This window comes from Atractosteus spatula, chromosome 27 (genome assembly GCF_055471065.1).
Source record: "Atractosteus spatula isolate fAtrSpa1 chromosome 27, fAtrSpa1.hap1, whole genome shotgun sequence".
Classification (NCBI taxonomy): domain Eukaryota; kingdom Metazoa; phylum Chordata; class Actinopteri; order Semionotiformes; family Lepisosteidae; genus Atractosteus; species Atractosteus spatula.
The window spans coordinates 11,030,097-11,050,703 of record NC_142732.1 but is presented as its reverse complement, the minus strand read 5'-3'; the positions used below and the strand labels follow the sequence as shown (position 1 = coordinate 11,050,703).

At 52.2% G+C, this 20,607-nt stretch overlaps 1 protein-coding gene, 1 long non-coding RNA gene and 3 other non-coding genes across 6 annotated transcripts; all 5 read left to right on the top strand.

Annotated features, from left to right (window-relative positions):
- Window positions 1-4,053: 4,053 nt before the first annotated feature.
- ncbp3 (nuclear cap binding subunit 3) lies at window positions 4,054-14,120 on the top strand. 2 transcript variants are annotated; one of them, XM_088906692.1, is made up of 13 exons: window positions 4,054-4,279; window positions 4,856-4,921; window positions 5,693-5,798; window positions 7,473-7,598; window positions 8,240-8,362; window positions 9,758-9,903; window positions 10,235-10,343; window positions 10,587-10,686; window positions 10,936-11,045; window positions 11,142-11,424; window positions 11,924-12,087; window positions 12,379-12,558; window positions 12,857-14,120. In XM_088906692.1, the coding sequence occupies exons 1-13, from the start codon at window positions 4,097-4,099 to the stop codon at window positions 13,117-13,119; spliced, it is 1,959 nt and encodes a 652-aa protein (XP_088762818.1). In that variant the 5' UTR covers window positions 4,054-4,096; the 3' UTR covers window positions 13,120-14,120. The 2 variants fall into 2 exon arrangements, with proteins under 2 accessions (XP_088762818.1, XP_088762817.1); XM_088906691.1 differs by having other exon boundaries at window positions 12,854-14,120.
- A 3,481-nt stretch (window positions 14,121-17,601) lies between these two features.
- Window positions 17,602-19,233, top strand: LOC148814420 (uncharacterized). The gene is made up of 5 exons (XR_016086124.1): window positions 17,602-17,863; window positions 18,051-18,105; window positions 18,397-18,452; window positions 18,747-18,778; window positions 19,008-19,233. It is a non-coding gene; the product is annotated as an uncharacterized LOC148814420 (long non-coding RNA).
- LOC148814423 (small nucleolar RNA SNORD49) lies at window positions 18,233-18,307 on the top strand. Its single transcript, XR_016086157.1, has one exon. It is a non-coding gene; the product is annotated as a small nucleolar RNA SNORD49 (small nucleolar RNA).
- On the top strand, window positions 18,583-18,656 carry LOC148814422 (small nucleolar RNA SNORD65). Its single transcript, XR_016086166.1, has one exon. It is a non-coding gene; the product is annotated as a small nucleolar RNA SNORD65 (small nucleolar RNA).
- Window positions 18,858-18,933, top strand: LOC148814421 (small nucleolar RNA SNORD65). Its single transcript, XR_016086165.1, has one exon. It is a non-coding gene; the product is annotated as a small nucleolar RNA SNORD65 (small nucleolar RNA).
- Window positions 19,234-20,607: the final 1,374 nt, after the last annotated feature.

Genomic DNA, 20,607 nt, shown 5'->3' with positions numbered 1-20,607 from the left:
CACAGGTGGCTGCAGCCCAAAAGCATCAGCTCTGTCATTAGAAATAATTATCAGAAAACACAGCGCACTCCTATCTCAGGAGCGTTGCGAGGTATGTTACAGGCCACCCCTCTGAACACAGAGCTTGCAGTCCTGAGCGCTTTCTGAGGACAAAGCAATATTGAGTAAAATAAGATATTTATAGCCAGGAAATGCAACTCACGAGACAGGGGAGCTTGGAGTCAGTGGAGGCAACTAAGCCCTGAGATGAGAAGATCTTTGTCTGGACACAACAGAGGAGCTGGAGAGCACAGCTAAGAAGATATCCCAGAGACCTGACAGAAACATGTTGATACTGTCTGACGTCTCTCCCAGAGGACCCTCCAGTTAAACAAAGCCTGTAAGTGTTGTGCAGAGACTGTCCGGCAGTCCCAGAGGGCCACAGAGGTTGTCTCTTGGGGACCCCTGGACAGTCTCTGAGGGCCCTAGGAGACCCCTGGACAATCTCTGTGGCACTAGGGGACCCCTGGACTTGAGTGAATCGCGGGGTGTGGAGTCGCTGTTCCTTCCCTGCCAGCAGAGCTCTTGTCAAACCCGTCCTCCCGAATTTCTGTTCTCTGACCCGACTCAAAAGTGCCTCCTGGGAAGGCAGTTTTGCGCTGTTTGAAAGATTTGTTTTATTTTCCTTTGCAAAAAAAAAAACACCCCCAGCTGTAGGAGCTGTTGTTGAACTCGGGACTCTTGCATTGTTGGTCACCTGGGTTGCTGTACCTGGGTCAGAACAGACCCTGCAGGCAAGCAAAGTACAATTACAGGCAAGCCAGGCAGCGCATAAGGATGTGTCCCAAAGCAAAGACAGATGTACTGTATGTAGCAAAGCTGATAAACTACATTCAATATCTGATGTAAACTTCATGAAGGTGAACCACTTCCTGAATTACTTACGTGACCTGATCTGTCTTGAATTAGACCTCACGTCAAGGACCAATCAGACCCTCCCAGTTCAGATACTGTAAACAGTAATAACCTGGAAACACTACTCGCTCTCTTTAAGGTCAATTCACAAGATTAAAAAGTTCATTTTCACACAATTGCTCTTGCAAGTACTCTGAACCGACACCGTTGCTCCTCTGAGAGCAGTTTTGAGACGCCAAGAGGAAACCCACGAACATGATTTCTTCCGTATGGACAAACGAATGACGATCCATCAGCTTGTTAACGTGAGTTTGAGTTGCTGTAACTGGTTTGCCACAGATGCCACAGCTCAGTCCCCAGAGATCCTACTGCCCTGTCCTGTCATGGGGACTTAAGGCTCCTGGGGCCTGAGCTGCCTGAACTCCTTTTCAGACATTTGAAGTGCCTTCCATTTGGATCACTTGACCCTTCACCAGTAACGAAGATAATACGGCTACAGAAATAAAGAGTCTGGACCACAGGCGAAGCATCTCGAGGTGTCTGCTAGTTCTACAAGGACATCCGGAGAGGGAGCTGGCCGTTATCAGCACTCACCATCACCTCAGCACCAGAGCAGGGCTGGGTGTCCTCAGAGGTCAGGGTTTATCAGCAGGGGGGAGAGTCGGCCATGACATGTGCCTGTGTCACTCAGACTTTGCGGAAGGGGGTGCTGGACTCTCTCCAGCTGCCATTCATCAGGAAGAGCCTTATAGGGCACTGGGGCCAGGGGACACAGTGTCTCCCCCAGTGCTGCCCACGCACACACGGCCGGGGAGCTGTGTGATATGCTTCTTCTGGGGAGGCTGGAGCAGTGGAGCTGATCATGTTACACATGTGACCACAGGTGACACAGAGGCTCGGGGGGGGGGTGCTGCGCCACTGGGGTATCAGACACCAGTATCCATGATCCACACCCAGCAGCTCCCAGAGACCCGATCCCAGCTGGCGGCTGCACAAGGGGTGAGCCTGGAGGGCAGGCGGGTTTCTGGGAAATTCACGAGCTCAGGGAGGGGGGGCGCTGGCTGTGGGCAGGGGGAGGCCTGCCGGAGACGGGGGTCTCTCAGCTGCCCCTCCGGCAGCACGCTGTAAACTGACGCGCTGGGTCACAGGAGGCGCAGGTTTCTTATGACGGAGTGGAAAATCAGGCGGAGCACCCTTTGGAAGTCCAGCGCTTTCACTGCCTGTCAGCAGCGCTAAATGATGATCACAACCTGAGCCTCCTCCCCACCGCCCATAGCAGCCATAGTGCACCAGTACTCTCCCCACACACCAGCTCTCAGTGGGGAGGAGAGCAGAGTGATGAAGCCAGTTCAGAGAGGGGGATTATTAGGAGGCCATGATTGGTAAGGGCCAGGGGGAAATTTGGCCAGGACACCAGGGTTACACCCCTACTCTTTTTCGAGAAACACCCTGGGATTTTTAATGACCACAGAGAGTCAGGACCTCGGTTTTACGTCTCATCCAAAGGACGATACTTTTTTGCAGTACAGTGTCCCCGTCACTATACTGGGGCATTAGGACCCACACAGACCGCAGGGCGAGCGCCCCCTGCTGGCCCCACTAACACCTCTTCCAGCAGCAGCCTTAACTTTCCCAGGAGTCTCCCATCCAGGTACTGACCAGGCTCACACCTGCTGAGTGTCAGTGGGCTGCCAGTTGTGAGTGGCAGGGTGATACAGCTGCTGTCTGTGTATTGCAGACTGAGCCTCTGCGAACAGCTGAATTGCTTGAGCAGGAGGTGGCCTGTTTCCCAATTCCATCCCCACTCTCCCCTGAGGTCCAGAGGGAGGAATTCTCCACCATCTGCAGTGAATCGCAAACCGGGTAGAGAAAACCTGGAGCAGGCTGTCCAGTCCTGGTGCTGAAATGCCTCCACAATGAAAAATGAGGAACATGATCAGGGCCCTGCTGTCTGTATTATGTTGTTGAAAGGTTCTCCACAAACGCCAAAATCAGGCCTCTTCACACGGCGACAGCACGACTGTCCCGCAGGTCACTCTCACGGGACACAATGAAAATCTACAGGGCGACACCGAATTCGAGGGCCGTGAGAAAACACACGTGGGCGAGCGGCGCCACCTTGTGGACGCGCTCGGGAGCGCAAAGGCTTTTCTGAAGCGAAACGCCGGCTTACGGGACCGTGACGCTCAGGCCGGACCGGTACCGTCGCGCTCCGCCTTGACCTACAGTCCGGACAAAAAGGGAGACCTTCCTCGCGTTCACGCGTGCCGTGGGCTGCGGAAGGCTTTTACCCCAGGAAGGGATGTTGCCGGCTCCCTTCCAGCCGGAGCAGGAGTTCACGCTATGCTAGCCTCGACATCCCTGTCCGAGCCCCATCCACGCACACTCGCGAACCAGGGCCCGAGTCACGCGGGGGACCACCACACAGCACCGGTGCCGTCGCGCGAGCACGCTGCTCTGTGGCCCGAGACACGCGCCCCCCCCACCCCTCGACTTGACACCTCGTGCTGGCGCGACGCAGGACACTGGACACTGGACACCGGACACTGCGCCCAGGCCGCTTCTAGTCTACCCGTCTGTGGGAATTTGGTTTTCCTTGGGATTCTGAATGTGGGGAATTTGGGAAACAAAGAGAAAGCTAAATATAGTTAAAATTATTAAGCCCAGCGGAAAGAGATAAGGCAGAAAATTAAGTTACGCCGCCTGGACTCCTTCTGGCGTTTTACATTTTTAGAAAAGAAATAAAAAATGGGATATAATGATGTGTTCCTGCTTAACTTAGACATTGCACGACTTTAAAACTTCATAAACACAACACATCACAGAAATGAAGATGGCGAGTTACAGTTAGAACAGACGGCCGGCGCTTTGTTTGAGTCACTGTTCAGATTGCTGTTGGCTCAGTTACTTAAAGGCGTAATCATTCATTTTAGGATTGGAATTCATATATGTGCCCTGTCACTGTTGTTAAATCTTGTATTAAGAGTATTCTTTCTGTTCGTACCACTAAACTACACTCCTTCAGTTTCCCGGTTCGCAGTTTGTAAATGGGTCGAGGGCTCTGCCGTGCTGCCGCCAGTCCCCGGCGCCGCCGCTGGGCGGCAGTGTCGCTGCGGCGCCGCGCTGTGCCGGAGGCGACGCTCTCTCCCCCTTCCCGCTGTCGTTGGTGCGGTCGCTCTGTTTGGGCTGAGGCGAAGGGAAGATGGCGGCCGTTCGAAGCTTGCAGGTCTCGGTGAAGTCAGAAGCTGGGTCCGATCGCTCAGAGTCAGATTCTGAATCCGACTCGGACCGGGATTCCCGCGAACCGGAGCCAATGGAGGTAGAAGAAGGTGAACTGGAACTGGAGTCCATTCCGGTCCGCCGGTCACTGAAGGAGCTGTTACCGGTAAGTAAGGCCGCGCCACGACCTCGGTCCCCAGTAGAGAGCAAGGCCGGGCTGGCGTGGCTGACCAGGGGGGTTACAACGTTCCAAGAATCGGTGGTAACAGCTGCTTAATGACAATGTTGTTCTGCTAGTTTTGCTTTTTGTCTGTGAAAGGAGCAGTTAAAATTGGTGTCTCGAATGTTTTGTAAATAGAAGTGTTAATGAGATCAGGTCCTTATAACTGGGCTCAGGGATTATCGTGTACTTTCAGTTTTGTCAGAGGACTTGAAGCTTTAGGAGCAGATCGAGTCTGAAGCACAGCCTTTCCAGAAATGGCCACGGGATGGAATCTTTTTCCCAAATGTGTTTATAATGGGTGTCTCAGAGCGATAAGGTGCCGGTACCTTACCTTTAGGACCAGCGGCTGCGTCGGAGTGGGTTGGGTCTGTTTCAAAATATTACATTTTACATTGTTTATTCCCCTTTGTCGTACTGTCGAAAAGCTCCATCCCGCCTTTCCTGTTTTGTAAACTGCTTTTGGAGGGTCGGGTTGGGTTTTGTCGTTGTGTTGAACTCAGGGCTGACGTTTCTCAACAGGACACTAGTCGGCGCTATGAGAACAAAGCTGGGACCTTTATCACGGGAATCGATGTCACCTCAAAGGTACGGGCATCCTTGCTCTTTCCGTACCCTGCGTCTGTTTCCTGCTCCCTCGTCTGGCGACGCTGTTGTCAGTTCCCCGACCCAGGGTGCGGTCTGTGCGGAGTTTGTATGGGTTTCCTCGTATAGAGTGTGTGTGTGATTGCCCTGCGATGGACTGGAGTCATGTCCAGGGTGTATCCTGCCTTAAGCCTTGCTGGGATAGACTCCAGCTCCCCTGAACTGGTTGAAGCAGTTAGAAGACATCGCTGGTCCCTGGTCTTATGTCTCTGAGCTCCAAGTATCAATGAAACAGTCAACATCCTGGTTAACCCAGGTGTCCTGGCCAAATTCCCCCCTGACCTTTACCCATCATGGCCTCCTAATAATCCCCACCTCTGAACTGGCTTCATCACTCTGCTCTCCTCCCCACTGAGAGCTGGTGTGTGGGGAGAGTACTGGCGCATCATCCAGGTGGGGCTGCACACTGGTGGTGGTGGAGGGGATCACATTACCTGTAAAGCGCTTTGAGTGGAGTGTCCAGAAAAGCGCTATATAAGTGTAAGCAATTATTATTATTATTATTATTATTATTATTATTATTATTAATTAATCAGTCCTGTAGCCCCGAGTCTGAATGGGCTTCCGCCCTGTCCAGAGCGCTTGGTCAGCTGCTGCCTGGCTGCAGTTCGTGGTTCAGAGTCCTTGAGCCCAGACGTGTCCCGCCCCCCCCTCCCCCCCTGGCTGCGGCTGTGGCGCGGGGATTGCATAACGCAGCGTTCCCGTCTCCCGCAGGAGGCCGTGGAGAAGAAGGAGCAGCGAGCCCGGCGGTTCCACTTCCGCGCCGAGGTCAACCTGGCCCAGAGGAACGTGGTGCTGGACCGGGACAGGATGAGGAAGGGTGAGTCCTTCAGCTGGGCTCTGTGTGCTGGCGGCAGCGCGCTAGTGTGTTACTGCTTACAGTTTAGATGAGATCAGATCACTTTCTGGGCCATATACAATTGCTTGTATCAGGAATTTGTCTTTCCACATACCCCAGCTTGCTCTCCATGAGACACACAGACAGGGAGAGAAGCTTGGGGTCAGAGCGCAGGGTCAGCCATTTATACAGCGCCCCTGGAGCAGCTGGGGTGAAGGGCCTTGCTCAGGGGCCCGACGGAGTAGGATTCTTCTGCCGGCCGCGGGATTTGAACTGGCAACCTTCCAGCCACAGGCGCAGATCCTGAGCCACAGAGCCACTGCACCGGCTTAGCTGCTGCCTTAGAAACGCAGTCCTCCCCATTCGTGTAAATAAAGCCCACCGTCCTATTGAGAGAAAGCTCATATAAAAGATTAAAGCAACAGGAAGGGTCAATGGCTCATTTGTAGACCTTTGTTTTAAAAGGGTAACAGTGTGGAAGTATGTAGGTGAAGAAAGCAGGGTTACCCAATAGGGTACAGTTTGTGTAGAAGCGCACTACAAGGAGCAGAAGTTGTAGTAACTGAAACGACAGCACCCTTAGGAAAGAAGTGACTGATGCATTCAGCGCCGGATTGTGGTGTCCGTAGGCCCTGGGCGCTTTCACTCCGAAATGTCCAAAAAGAGGGGTGAACGCCAGTTGAATGACATCGATTGACATGATGCACTTTAAACTGTTCTAGTGCTAAACCACCTGACTGATGAAGCGAGCCGAGCGCCCATCATTTCCATACTTCTAGTTTCTAGAGCAGTTGCTAGAGAGCGCATGATTATTGATTTGGAGCATCTGGAGTCGATCGCAAGCACGTTGTTTCAGCTCGTTTTAGTCACTAGTGTTTCCCTCCTTCCTAGGCCCTAGGCACTGTGCCTACAGAGCCTCATGGGAAATCCGGCCCTGGATGCGTTTCCCAAAGGCAGAGATTGTAGTCTCTGCTCAGACAAAAGAATGATGGGAAGACAGTTTGATACAAGCAGGAGGGGAACGGCATAAACGGGGAGCCCACAAACTAAAAGAGCTGCCACCAAAAGTTTTTTTTTTAATCCACCCCTGGGGATATTCCTGAATGTGGAGCCTTAAGGGTGCGGTACACAGCCTGGATTGAGCTAAGGAACCAGTGCTGCGTGAAACCTTAAGCGTCGCAGAAAATTTAACAATTCATGAGAGACGCAGACAACAAGAAGGCACTGCAGAGAGTGAAGGCCAGCAGTAACAGGCCTAGTGAGTTTAGGGTCTTCCGCCTTCAGGCAGAGAATTACAGCCGTCTGCTGAGATGTTTCAATGACATGGAGCAAGGTTACTGTCAGTTTGTCTTTGCATTGACCACATTAGATGCCATTTGCAGGTATTGAATTCTGTGTCCTCGGTGTGTTACTTGCAGGTTGCAGAAACATTTTAAAATATAAGATGGTGTAGCTGTGACCTAGATGGAACTACCTATGAAAAACACAGCTGTGTTTGTAATACAGTATGCATAAATTACATCTTACCTCTTACATCAAGGAGATTGATTTGAATGGGGAAGAACAAGGGTGCAGGCTCAAACTGCAGCAGTCCTGTGCTGGTCTGCTCCTGTGGCCCTGAGAAGTGTCTCTAATAAAAAATCATGTGCTTTGCAGCTGTGCCTAAAGCGCGCTTGGAGGCTTTGCATGTGACTGGAGTTGATGAGATGAGCACTCAGGACGTGTTTGGCTACTTCAAGGAGTATCCCCCCGCCCACATCGAGTGGATAGACGACACCTCCTGTAAGTGCTGTGTGCTGCTGCCCTGTTGTACCAGCCTGAACCCCACGAGTTAGATCACTCAGCTGAATTCTGCATCCAAGCAAAGTAGTGCAGAATTTCCCACGTGCTTTCTGTCAATAATTTGTTGGCATACCAGAAAACAGATTCTGGGCTGTAGATGTCTTTGTTTTTTTATTCAAAGGAAGGCATTCTCCTTGCACTGAGTCGAGTAAAGTATGGTATTGCAGCTTTCTGTTAATTTGGAGCAGGTGGGACGCCCTGGGGCTCGGTGAGTTTTGGCTGGCCACACGCCCTGGGGCCAGGTGAGCAGAGCTGGCCAGGGGCTCACCAGCTTGCCTGCTGGGAGCCCCACCCTGAGCTTGCAGCTGCTCACTCGTCAGTCCTGAGTGGCAGAATGTGAGCTAATATACAGGAGACTTTGCATAGATATACAGCAAAGTGGAACTAAACACTCAAATGTAAAACAAGGAAAAGGTTAAAAATATTTATCATATAGATTGTGGTTTTAGATGCTAGAGAATAAAAGTAGGTGTTCAGTCTAGTTTTAAGTAGAGCAGAACATCCCAGAACGCAGAGCAGTGATCCAACAGAGCCGGCGTGCAGGGAAGCTAACGCATGGTGTGGGATCCCCTCTCCTCCAGGTAATGTAGTGTGGCTTGATGACGTCACCTCAACCCGAGCCCTCATCAACATGAGCCGCATGCCGGACCCCGCCGCCAGCAAGGCCGACCCGGAGGAGAGCGCCCCCACACGGCGCGGGAGGGGTGGGTGCACTGCAGTCCCGGGTCCGAGTCGCCGCAGTCTCCGGGCGGGCACCTCGCCTCGTGTGTCATTGTGTTCAGTGTGTTTGCGTCTCAGCTGTCACGATGTTGTTCTGTACCTAAACTCTTAAGGGTCCGTATGTACAAATGATTGTGAATTTCAGATAAAAGGGGTCTGTGGAGATTGTTTGACACAAATTCTATCTGCACCAGGGGTCCCAGAAAACCCAGAGGGGGTACCACTAATGTTGGGGAGGGAGTGTTGAAATGCTTTATTGTCCTTATTCTGTGTGTGCAAAATGGGAATTTGGTCACTAAAATGCAGAGATCCAGCCTTGCCTGGAAGAGCCCAGAGTGTGTGGCAGTGGGATACTGTGCTCTGGCAGTGTGTGATAGTGTGTAACGGCGTGGATCAGTGTGCGGCAGTGTGCCCTGGCGGTGAGCAGCGGTGTGGATCAGTGTGCGGCGGTGAGCAGCGGTGTGGATCAGTGTGCGGCAGTGTGCCCTGGCGGTGAGCAGCAGTGTGGATCAGTATGCGGCAGTGAGCAGCGGTGTGGATCAGTGTGCGGTAGTGTGCCCTGGCGGTGAGCAGCGATATGGATCAGTGTGCGGCAGTGTGCCCTGGCGGTGAGCAGCGATATGGATCAGTGTGCGGCAGTGTGCCCTGGCGGTGAGCAGCGATATGGATCAGTGTGCGGCAGTGTGCCCTGGCGGTGAGCAGCGATATGGATCAGTGTGCGGCAGTGTGCCCTGGCGGTGAGCAGCGATATGGATCAGTGTGCGGCAGTGTGCCCTGGTGGTGAGCAGCGATATGGATCAGTGTGCGGCAGTGTGCCCTGGCGGTGAGCAGCGATATGGATCAGTGTGCGGCAGTGTGCCCTGGCGGTGAGCAGCGATATGGATCAGTGTGCGGCAGTGTGCCCTGGCGGTGAGCAGCGATATGGATCAGTGTGCGGCAGTGTGCCCTGGCGGTGAGCAGCGATATGGATCAGTGTGCGGCAGTGAGCAGCGGTGTGGATCAGTGTGCGGCAGTGTGCCCTGGCGGTGAGCAGCGGTGTGGATCAGTGTGCGGCAGTGTGCCCTGGCGGTGAGCAGCGGTGTGGATCGGTGAGCAGCGGTGTGCGGCAGTGTGCCCTGGCGGTGAGCAGGGGTGTGCGGCAGTGTGGCCTGGCGGTGAGCATCAGTGAGCAGCGGTGTGGATCAGTGTGCGGCAGTGAGCAGCGGTGTGAATCAGTGTGTGGCAGTGAGCAGTGGTGTGGATCAGTGTGCCCTTGCGGTGAGCAGCGGTGTGGATCAGTGAGCGGCACTGTGCCCTGGCGGTGAGCAGCGGTGTGGATCAGTGAGCGGCACTGTGCCTTGGGCTGCTAGTGACTGTTGCCTTGTGTGACTGATTTGTAGACCGGCGAGGAAGGGACTCGGACGAGGAGGCGGAGGAAGGGGAGGTTGAGGATGATGAGGATGACAAGAGCAGCAGTGGCAGTGCGGGGAAGCCCAGCGACAGCGAGGAAGAGTCGGAGAAGAAGCCCGCTCCTGGAATCACAGAGGTATTGCTCACTTCCTCTCTGCTGTCCAGAGAGACCAGCTGCAGAATCCCTGAACGGTGCTGCCTCTCCCACTCAGTGTGTTCCAGTGTCACTCTTACAGGCATGATACTGCCTGAAGCAGCCCCTGGTTGCTCTTCTGTTCACTGTTAGTTGAGTTGCAACATTACTTTAGCAAGCACAGGAGCCTGTACGTTGCTGGTCTTTATATGAAACATCTTTCATCTTCACTGCATCCTGTTAATTTCTGTAAGTCGTTTACCTTGGGCATTAGGTAATCCGTAGGCATGGTAGAGCTATCTGAATGCAGAACTTCGACTGGATGTCATTCCAGACTGACGAGCTGTCCCAGGCCGAGAGAGAGTCGCTCCTCCGAAATGACCTGCGGCCCGCCACCAAACCCTTCAAGGGGAACAAGCTGTTCCTGAGGTTTGCCACTCAGGGTGAGCATCCTGCACAGCCGTTCCTGTTCACTGTTCCAGCTGGGGGTAGCACTGGGGTCTTGAAGTTTTATGCCGTTTGTTTTGAGGTTATTATTACACAGGTCTGAGATAAATTATGAATGTGGGCTTCATTGCTATGTTTTGCACAAGAAACTAAGAGCTGAGAGCTGAAGGATCCAGGTAGTATTCTTTTACAGTTACAGAGGAATTTACAAAATTTGCTCCCTTTTCTTTTCAACGCAGATGATAAGAAAGAGCTGGGTGCCGCCCGGCGGAGCCAATACTACATGAAATATGGGAACCCCAACTATGGGGGGATGAAGGGAATCCTCAGCAACTCCTGGTAAGATAGTTCTCCCCGCCTGCTGTGTGCAGGACACCCGGACAGTCGCGTCCCGGGATGACCAGTCCAGGGTGACGTCAGATGGGAGGGGGTTTATCCCTGGGGCAGTAAGATCAGGGTTGACTGGCACAACATGTGGTCACGCTGGTAAACAGTCATCAGGCAGGAAATGGACTGGCCCATTCCTCCTGGAAAATCCCTCTTGAGGTTCTTGTGCATATCTGGTATCCAGTGATCTTGTGCTTCCAGGAAGCGGCGCTACCATTCCCGGCGGATCCAGCGGGACGTCCTGAAGACCAAGAAGAGCCTCATCGGAGACAGCGTGGGGCTGACCCCGCCGTACAAACACCGCCACTCCGGTGCGTGCGCGGCCGCTCGGGGGGGGAGAGCCTGAGCTTTGCCAGGTCTGCCTGTGCCGAGCGCGTGAGCTTCACAGCCTGCTTGTGCGTCCCCAGACCTGGTGAACCTCCCCGAGGAGCCGATAGAGGAGGAGGACGAGGAGGAGGACATGGATGAGGACGAGCGGGTGGTGGAGTACCGGGACGAGAAGGAGCGGGAGAGGGGGCCGCGGGGCCCCGCCGCCGGCCAGCGCCGGTCCAGCTCGGCGTCCTCGGCCTCCGACTCGGACGAGATGGACTACGACCTGGAGCTGAAGATGATCTCCACTCCCTCGCCCAAGAAGAGCATGAAGATGACCATGTACGCTGACGAGGTGGAGTCCAAGCTGAAGACCATACGGTGAGTCAGCCGGCCAGGACGGTCAGGCGGCATCAGACGCCACAGCGATCAGCCCAGTTCTCCGGTTCAGTTCTCCCATCTCATTCCACATCAGCCTTATGTCATGTAGAGACACAAGCAAGAGAAAGCACGAGGGCAGTGTCCTATATTCCTGGCCGAGCCGTTTAATCTCCCACATGTATACCCCGAGACCTGGGGAGGCTGCTGAGGAAGGTTTGATTTTGACTTTCAGCTCTGATCTTGATCTGGGTTTGCGATACTGCAGGTTAGATGCAAATTAGGCAGATCATAATCAGTGGGGATCCCAGCACTTGGTTTCTGCTGTTGCACTCCGGGAAGGTGCCCTCCAGTGGGGGAGCTTGTCTCTGTGTATCGCCCACAGGACTGCACCTCCTGGCTGTGGAGAGCTCCGGGTTTCAGAGCACTGCGCAGTGTGCAAAGACGTCTCATTATTCATCTGTCAGACTTTGATTTCTCACCGATTTGGTTGCCTGTTCAGAAACTCCATGAGGGCCGACGGCGTTTCCGGCAGCAACATTAAGAACCGGATCGGAACCGGGGCCAAAGCCCCGCGGGAGAAGGTGACGGACATCCGGCTCCTGCTGGAGGAGAAGCGGCAGAACCAGGCACAGCAGCAGACGTCGGCCAGCTCGGCCAAAACAGGCGAGTCACCGGGAAACGAGCAGGAGCTCAGGGATCGGACAGAGGGAGCATTGTTCTGTGAGCTCGTGGCGCTCACAGTGTTTGTATATCCAGCAGAGTGGGATCATGATCACTGTCGGGGGGTGTAGTTCCAGTGGAAGTCATGTCCAAAGAACCATATTGATAATTCTATTCGCTGAGGTGCAACATTCGCTGTTGGCACAATGGCATGGATCTATGAAGGGTGATGTCGGTCTTTACCTGCGTTGCTCTGCGGGGGTGACAGGCGCTGATCCTTTTCCTGCTCTGCAGATGTCCGACAGCGCCTGGGAAAGCGGCCCTACTCTCCCGAAGGCCGGCCGAGCAAGGGGATGGTCAGCCCGGCCCCCCTTCCGCGCAGAGAACCCCTCACTGACGTCCACAGCAGGCTGGGGACCTCCAAGCTCGACCCCCAAGGGCACTTCTCTGAGAGCAGCAAGGAGAAGAAGCCAGGTGAGGCAGAGGAGCCCTTCGCTGCCGGTAGCGGCTGCAGGAGTGTACAGGGGTCGGCGCTGAGGTAGTGATATTTCACAAGCACGTGCAAAAGACAAACAGAGACCCATAGAGCCGTTACAGCCAGTGGCATGAAGTAAACGAGTCATCTGTATTGTTCTGTGCTGTCTGGGGCTGCTGTTTGGCATTGATGATGTGTAGTAGGCATTAGGGTCCAGGGACACAGTCTGTATTAAAGTGGCTGATCTGTGACTCGTTTCCTGTCGCCCTCTGTGTCCTGATGGCTGTCCTCCAGCAGGCAGCCTGTGGAGCAGGCTGGGCCCCAGCCAGAAAGACAGGGTGCCGGGGAGGAAGCAGGGGCGGACGGCGAGTGCGGGGCCGGAGGACGAGAGCTCGGCGTCGGGGGCCGAGGAGGAGGACTCGGAGCTGCAGCGGGTCTGGGGCGCCATGATCAAGGAGAAGGAGCGCTCCCACAAGAAGAAGAGCCGATTGGACAACCTGCCCTCGCTGCAGATCGAGATCAGCAGGGACAGCAGCAATGGCTCGGACAGCGATTCCTGAAGGGGGGGGCCGGACTGACAGTCAAGCCCTCAGCTGCCTGCTGCCCGCTCCCTCACACCGGGTACAGACTCTGCCACTGTGGCACCAACGCCCACACGCCAGCACTCAGTCAAAGACCGTGGAGACCCGAGAGACACTGAGCAGGACTCGAGACACTCGCCACTCACTTCCAGTAGTTTTCTATCAGGTTCTTGTGTAGTGGCTCCCATAAGTGCTTTTATAACACTGGCTCACGTAGTCTAGGAGTCCCTGTCTGTGTACACCTTGTCCCAGAATAACAGTGCTGATTGTTTCTAATACAGCTTTGGAGTGAGTATTGTGTGTGTCCATCCTGTGCTTCTGGTCCCCTTTAAAACGCCAGCAACATCTCCAGTTAGCAGTTAGTAACTCCTCACTGGAGTTACAGTCCAGATCTGCACCACACAGATGTAGCAAACCTCTCCCGCCAGTCCTGATCACAGGGAGGATACACGTTTGGTCAGAGAGGACTGTGTGTAGATAACAGATGGCATTACAGTTGTTACCCCGTTATCGTAGTTTCCTCAGGAGGGCTCCCTGTTGAAGCCTTCATCCCCTGAGGTCTTGAAAGGGAAGATGTTTCTGTAGTAGTGTGGCCTGAGTGGGTTCAGCAGTATCCAGGGAACTGTTTGCAGCAGGGAGTGGATCTCCAGCCCTCAAGGGTCACCGGAGTCTCTGGGTTTCATTCTCCTTCTCTTCCCATGTGAGCTGTTTGGATAATGATAATGACCTCACTCCTGCATTCTGGGTTCGATCTAGGGCTGTATCGGGGCCTTCTGTGTGGAGTCTGCATGTTCTCTGTGCGTTCTGTGGATTTTTTCTAGGTGTGCAAGTTTCTTCCCAAATCCCAGAGTCACACGTGTCAGGTTTCTTGTCAGGCGTGTGTTCAAACAGAGTGCACACATTGGCCCGGTGAAGGATGGGCATCTTCTGGGATTGGGTCTGGGTTGTGGTGACCCGTACCAGAAATAAATGGAGAAACGTGGACAGTCTGGTTTTCAGTTTTAATCTCTCAGTATTCTACCAGTGCACACAGAACTGGAGTGAAAGTTAGATTACTTACACACAGACACACACTCACATCATGGAAAAATTTCCCAGAAGCCAATTAGCCTGCCCATATGCCTTTGAAGGGTGGGAAGAAACTGGAGCACCCAGAAGAAACGCAGGTGACCATAGGGAGAACATACAAACTCCATACAGACAGCACCCCAGTTCTGGAATTGAACCCAGGACTCCAGCACTTCGACACAGCAACACTGGCGACTGTACCACCCCCTACTTCAATACTTACAATCTAAATTGTATTAATCCTGCTGATTATCTGTTAATTAAGCAGATGGATCAGACCACAGTGACTCCTGCGGTGAGGTGGGCTGAAGCAAGTGGAAGTTGTGACCCTGACCTAAGCAAACCTAAAAAAAAAAAGATTTGAAAACTTTGAGACTTTGAGAGCTTTCAGGGGTCACAAGTCCGCCAGCAGTGGGGGCTTCTGGGAAGTCCCATTGCAGTGCTGCACCCACAGTCTTTTCCCCGGAGCCACTGGTGGGCTGTGCCTTTCTTCCCAGTTAATCTGGCCCAGGCGGTACAGAGATCTGTGTCCTGTGAATCTTCGGCTCTTGGCCTTCTGTGTGGTTGGAGCTGGTGGGGGTCTTGGCCGTTCGGGCGGAGATGTTGAAGGGCTCTGTGATTGAAGCGCAGGCTGTCTTTGTCTTGTGAGTCGAGCCTTAAACTGGACATCCTCACTCCGGATCACCGATCCTGCTGGGGAAAATTCTAGGCTCACTCTTCTGTAGTCACATTTCTCCAGGCTTGACGTAACAATTTTTTTTTCCATTCAAACTACAAGATGCTGAAATGTAGCTTTTCCACAGAAGCAAAGAATTCCCTGGGTTTTGCTTTCACACTGGTTTCACAGTGCAGTCTGAGAGTCAGTCGGTGATTAGTGTAGCTCCCGGAAAGTGCGGGGCCTTAGTTTTGCTCTTTCTGACTGTGGGCAGCCCCAGTGGAGTGTGTGTGTCACTCACCCCTTGTCAATCCACAGGTGAGTGGGCCAGCACTCAGTCTGGCTGCCCCCTGTCTTGCCTCTTGTATTGAACAGGGTTTGTGTCCTCTGACCCTCGTGTGTGTGTGTGTGTGTGTGTGTGTGTGTGTGTGTGTGTCTGGGGTGGGAGGGGACCTTCTCCAGAGCCCTGGCATAGGGGAACTTCATGGTCACACAGCTGGGGAAGGGACATTAGTGACCAATTTGCCTGAGCTGGACCAACATACCACTGCAGGGCAAAAGTAAACAGAACTGGGCAAGAAGGTTGCTTATTCATCAGATTTTAAAGGCAGGTTTTGTTATTTTTTTCCCCCCTTTGGTACAACTCTTGGTTTAAGTGTGATATCTCATTTCCTGTACGAGAAACACTTCTATTTTAAACATTCTGTAATCCTAGAGGATTTGATCTGTGCTGTGCTTTGACCAAACGTGTGTAATAGCATTGTTAATTCCATTGTGCTGCATTTATAAAACAAGGTGTAGACTTTTTAACATGTGTTTTGGATAAGGCTTGAAGATTTTAAGTTGCTGTGCTTTTTTTCCCCCCAGTGTATGTTGAATACCCTGTGAAACCTGTGTCTGCAGGCTCTTACCTCCAGACGAACATTGAGGGGATGAACATCATTCAGAATATTTCCTTCAGTGTTATTTTCCGTTATTTCCTGTAACCATGTTTCCCAAGATGGCTATTGGTTATTCTCATGTGGAAATAATCATTTTTCCCTGATTAAAAATGTCCCACATGATAGAAGGGTGCTGACATTCCCCTGCAGTCCTGTTCCAAGAACATGGCAAGATTAAATCCGAAAAGCCGATGTGGAAGTTGCATTTGGAATCAGCTAGAGATTGTTCAGAGCTGAACCTGACCCACTCTTTGCAGTCGTCAGAAAATCCACCTGAGTTATAGAGACTGGATTCTGTCACAAAGAGAGACTCGTCATGGGGTGAAAGAGTGATTTCTCCAACGCTTAATTTGATGTTTTTTGTTTTTGTTACAAAAGATCTCTAAACCATGCAATTATAAAAAGTCAAACATGTTATGTATGAGTTGTGTAAATCTTGGCCTCAGCAGAACTGTTCGTGGTTTTCTGTAATATTCTACAGGACTGGCTGTGTGCACACTGCAAAAAAGCTGCACAAAGTATTTTCTGTTTTTTAACTCAGGGTTAATGATTATGACACACTCGCGCCTGCTGTAGGACTACAGGGTGACACACTCGCGCCTGCTGTAGGACTACAGGGTGACACACACCTGTGCCTGCTGTAGGACTACAGGGTGACACACACCTGCGCCTGCTGTAGGATGACAGGGTGACACACCTGCGCCTGCTGTAGGACGACAGGGTGACACACTCGCGCCTGCTGTAGGACTACAGCGTGACACACACCTGCGCCTGCTGTAGGACTACAGGGTGACACACACCTGCGCCTGCTGTAGGACTACAGGGTGACACACCTGCGCCTGCTGTAGGACTACAGGGTGACACACCTGCGCCTGCTGTAGGACTACGGGGTGACACACTCGCGCCTGCTGTAGGACTACGGGGTGACACACACCTGCGCCTGCTGTAGGGCTACGGGGTGACACACTCGCGCCTGCTGTAGGACTACGGGGTGACACACACCTGCGCCTGCTGTAGGACTACGGGGTGACACACCTGCGCCTGCTGTAGGACTACGGGGTGACACACACCTGCGCCTGCTGTAGGGCTACGGGGTGACACACTCGCGCCTGCTGTAGGACAACAGGGTGACACACTCGGGCCTGCTGTAGGACTACGGGGTGACACACCTGCGCCTGCTGTAGGACTACAGGGTGACACTGTGTTAGCAGGTGTAAACTGGGTACTGTGTGGACTGCAGGTTTTAAAGATTAACAGCCTCTGCCATATTTTTCTGTACCAAAATTCCGTTTTAACATCTAAAATTCAGATAACACGTGTGGTTGAAAACTGGCTTTGACGTCTACCGTCTATTTTCTTGAACACAAAGCGTTTCTTCGCTGCAGCATGGACAACGGCAAATTATAATAAAAGGTAACCGGACAAACAGACGAACAAACACTATGCCCAAGGGGACAGGTGGCACAGAATGGATCAAAACCATTTTATTCCAAGGTTACAATCGGTAACACGATGCATTGGTATATCATTTGCTTTGTTAAACTTTATGAATCCTTATAAAAAATAAAAATATTGATGATCAAAAATACTATCACGCATATGTATCCAACTGCTAAAGTAATTTAGGAATCGAAATCGCTTCTGAGGCATTCAGACTCGGCGCTCTTGATCAGACCAATCAAGAGCGCGGCTGAGACGGAGGCGTGGCTTGTGTGTGACGTATCATTCACTGGGTGTCACGTCAAGGGCGAAGTCTGTGGGAAACGTCATCCAAGGCAGCACGATATAAACCTGCGGCGCGAGCTATCCGGTCTTTCTGTGAAGTGCTCAACGCAAGATGGAGCTGGTACAGACAACTACGAGGCTGTTGACTAGCAGAAATGAGAACTATTTCTGCCTTATACGCCTTTTCCCCATTTGGATAGAGGCTTTTTTTCTAACTCCTTTTGTATACTGTGGAAAATAGGTTTAATTTTCTATCCTCTTTAAAAAAAATGTGATTGCTCGGTGAGACCGCGTGTCTTGAACTACATCCGTCGCAAATCTGCTGCAGACCAAGGTAAATTTTCCTTCCTGATTGTCCTTTTGTATGCATTAAATTTCTGTGTTTAAAGAGACTGGAGCTGCGTGTATTTTAAGCCTGTGTGTGCCGTTGCTTAACTGTAGCCCCGGTTATTTTAAGCCGTGAGGCCCACAGGTCTGCTGTAAAGACTTCCAGCGTTAACCTGAACTGCTCTTTCTTGCAGGCTGCCGGTAAAGGCCCGGAGTGTGGACCCGGACTGCATCGCCACAGGCGCGGAGGTGAGTGCGGGCCTCCAGCCGACCAGGGCCGCCCGCTCCTTCCGGGACAATCCCTGCGGGCACAGCACGTTACAGCAAGAGGGTTTGCCGTGCTCGAATCCCTCTGCTTGCGGGCGCGGCTGGACGCTACTGTGATGAAAACCTTGTGTAGGAAGTGCCGTCCGATGCGAGAACTGACGATGGCTTGTGACAATTTCTGACCAGCGTGCAGTGCCGTTCCTGTGTCCCGCTTGGGCCTTCCGCTCGAACAATGCGGAGTGTGTGATGGCGGATCTGATTTTGCTTTTCTAGGTCTGGAGGTCCAGGGCGCACGTGTGCAGGCCTGCGTTGGTCCTGGGGTGCTTGAGGTGAGTAGAGGGCATTGGAGCTTTGCAGGGTGGGGCTTCCTCAAGGGAATTCTAGGGCATCAACCCCCCCCTACTACCTCCCAAGCGGATTACCCGTCCAGCCTGGTACCGCTTGGGTTTAGCATGTGCAGAGTGATGAAACTTGAACTGAAACAGCTGGAATTACCGGCAGATTTCACCGTGGTGAGAAAAGGTTTTCTGAATGCAACTGGTGCTGTCTAGCAAGTTGAGCTCTAGTATCAATTTAGATTGAAATTGTGTGCCTTAATGTTTTTTTCCCCTCCTTTTTCATAGAATTTTCTGGAGCAGAGCTCCTCTTGGATGAGGTGAGTTGACTTTTTTTCCCCATCTCTTTTAGTTTTAGGCAGGGCGATTGTAGGCTTGGCTCGTCCAATCGGCAGTGTTCTATGATGACACCTAAACTGAAAACAAGCTGGAATTACCGGCAGACTGTTCAGTGGTGACCATCGGTTTTCTGAGGGCACTGCGCCCCAGGCCAAGGGCTGTATTCTCTGTGGTGTGCTGGAGTCTAATGTACCTGCATTTCCTTTCCAGGTGGCCGAGCAGCTTGTGCGGGTCTGACCCGATGCCCACCCGGAGAGTCTGAGCTGTGTCGGTGTGGAGCTGCTTGGAGAAAGCTGACCTCTGAAATGCTAATGTACATTTCTGTGGCTTAGTAAACCGTCACAGCCTTCTGTGTAACTGTTACTGCTTCATAAGGTTATAATTGTGGATGTTGTCACTTGCACAACTGAACTAAATAAAGTATGAATTAATGGTGTGTTGGTTATTTTAATGCTTGGTCTAGGAGTGGTGGGAATGCAGAACTGTTGAAAATGCAGAGACTGCTTGGAGAGGACTACTTGTAGACCGCCCACCAGCAAGGCACCTGTGTTCCTCCCTGTTCAGTCTGAAGATCAACATGTCCACACAGGCAGAGGGATGGAGAATTTTTCTTGGGGGGGGGGGGGCTTGATTTGCATGACTGAATAGAGTTACACCCTATACCATGAGGCTGGAGGAGGGGGGGAAGGGGAACAACTGCATCTATTGTAGTAATAAACCACTTTTAAAGGTGGCTTCTCAAAGTGCTTTATAGGGCAACAATAGAGCTTGTGTTCAGGCAGCCTTGACAAAACCACTTGGAGCACATGGCTGTCTTTTTATTAGAGGCATTCTCAATTTTGCTTATTGTGGTGAGACTAAGCCATGCTAATAAGTCCCTTTCCTGTGGATTTTGCACAGACAGTATGTCACGGGCACAAATCCATATACTCTACGCTCGGCCATAATGAGTGCTATTCCTGGTTTGGAACAAGGTCAAGGAATTAGACTCGGGTTGCAATGGAATGCTTAAAACTCCAGAAAGCTTGGGTTACTGAAGCAAAGGGAGAAAAGGCAGGCTCTGGCTTCCAGTGTCTTTATTACCCCTGAAGATTGAACCCCATGCAGGGAAGTCTCATTCTAAGGAAGGGTGAAGTGGTCAGTGACTCACTCTGCCCTGCTACTGTGGGAGGTGGGGGAACTCTGGGTCAAGTCTGACAATGGACAAGTGTCTTTATTCTTGACATCGGTGGCTAACGGTGAGGTGTAAACTACACATAAATTGCTAACTGCAGAGGCTCTAGAGGGGATACAAGTGTCACCTGAAGAAGCCTCAACAGCAGAAACTTTCTTCCTTTTCAGGGTGGAATTAACCTACTTATTCCTTCACTGTCTATAGCTCTGAAGTAGCCTGAATAGAGGGCTGATTATGGCACCTGGAGTTCAGATTGCATTTAAAATTATCAATAAGAGTTTTAAAGACCCCCTCCTGGTCGGTCTGCTGGGTCTCGGCTGGGGGCTGGAGTTCAGCGGCACACTGCACACCAGCACGGAAAGGGGTTTGCAAAATGCAAGCATATATGCGTTATTACAATTTTAACGACTTCCCAGAAAGGCTCATTGGTCAAATGAGGCGCCAAATACCCACTCGGAGCTCGGCGCGGCGCCCAGTGACAGAGCCTTAAGTCCAGGGTCTGTGCAACGGCAGTACTCACAGGTCAGCAGGAAGTGCAACTCCAGCAGGCTCAGGCACCTGCACTGGGAATTCTGCTGCTCCCCTTTAAAATACAGAAGCATGATTCACAGCTGTTGAAAAATAAAGCTGGTTAAA

Bases quoted from the DNA above. Each gene is read 5' to 3' on its own strand.
- ncbp3 (XM_088906691.1), top strand. From the start codon at position 4,097: ATGGCGGCCGTTCGAAGCTTGCAGGTCTCGGTGAAGTCAGAAGCTGGG. The intron at 11,425-11,923 runs GTGAGTCAGCCG...TTGCCTGTTCAG, and splicing joins TCCAAGCTGAAGACCATACG to AAACTCCATGAGGGCCGACG. The intron at 12,559-12,853 runs GTGAGGCAGAGG...GCTGTCCTCCAG, and splicing joins CAGCAAGGAGAAGAAGCCAG to CAGGCAGCCTGTGGAGCAGG.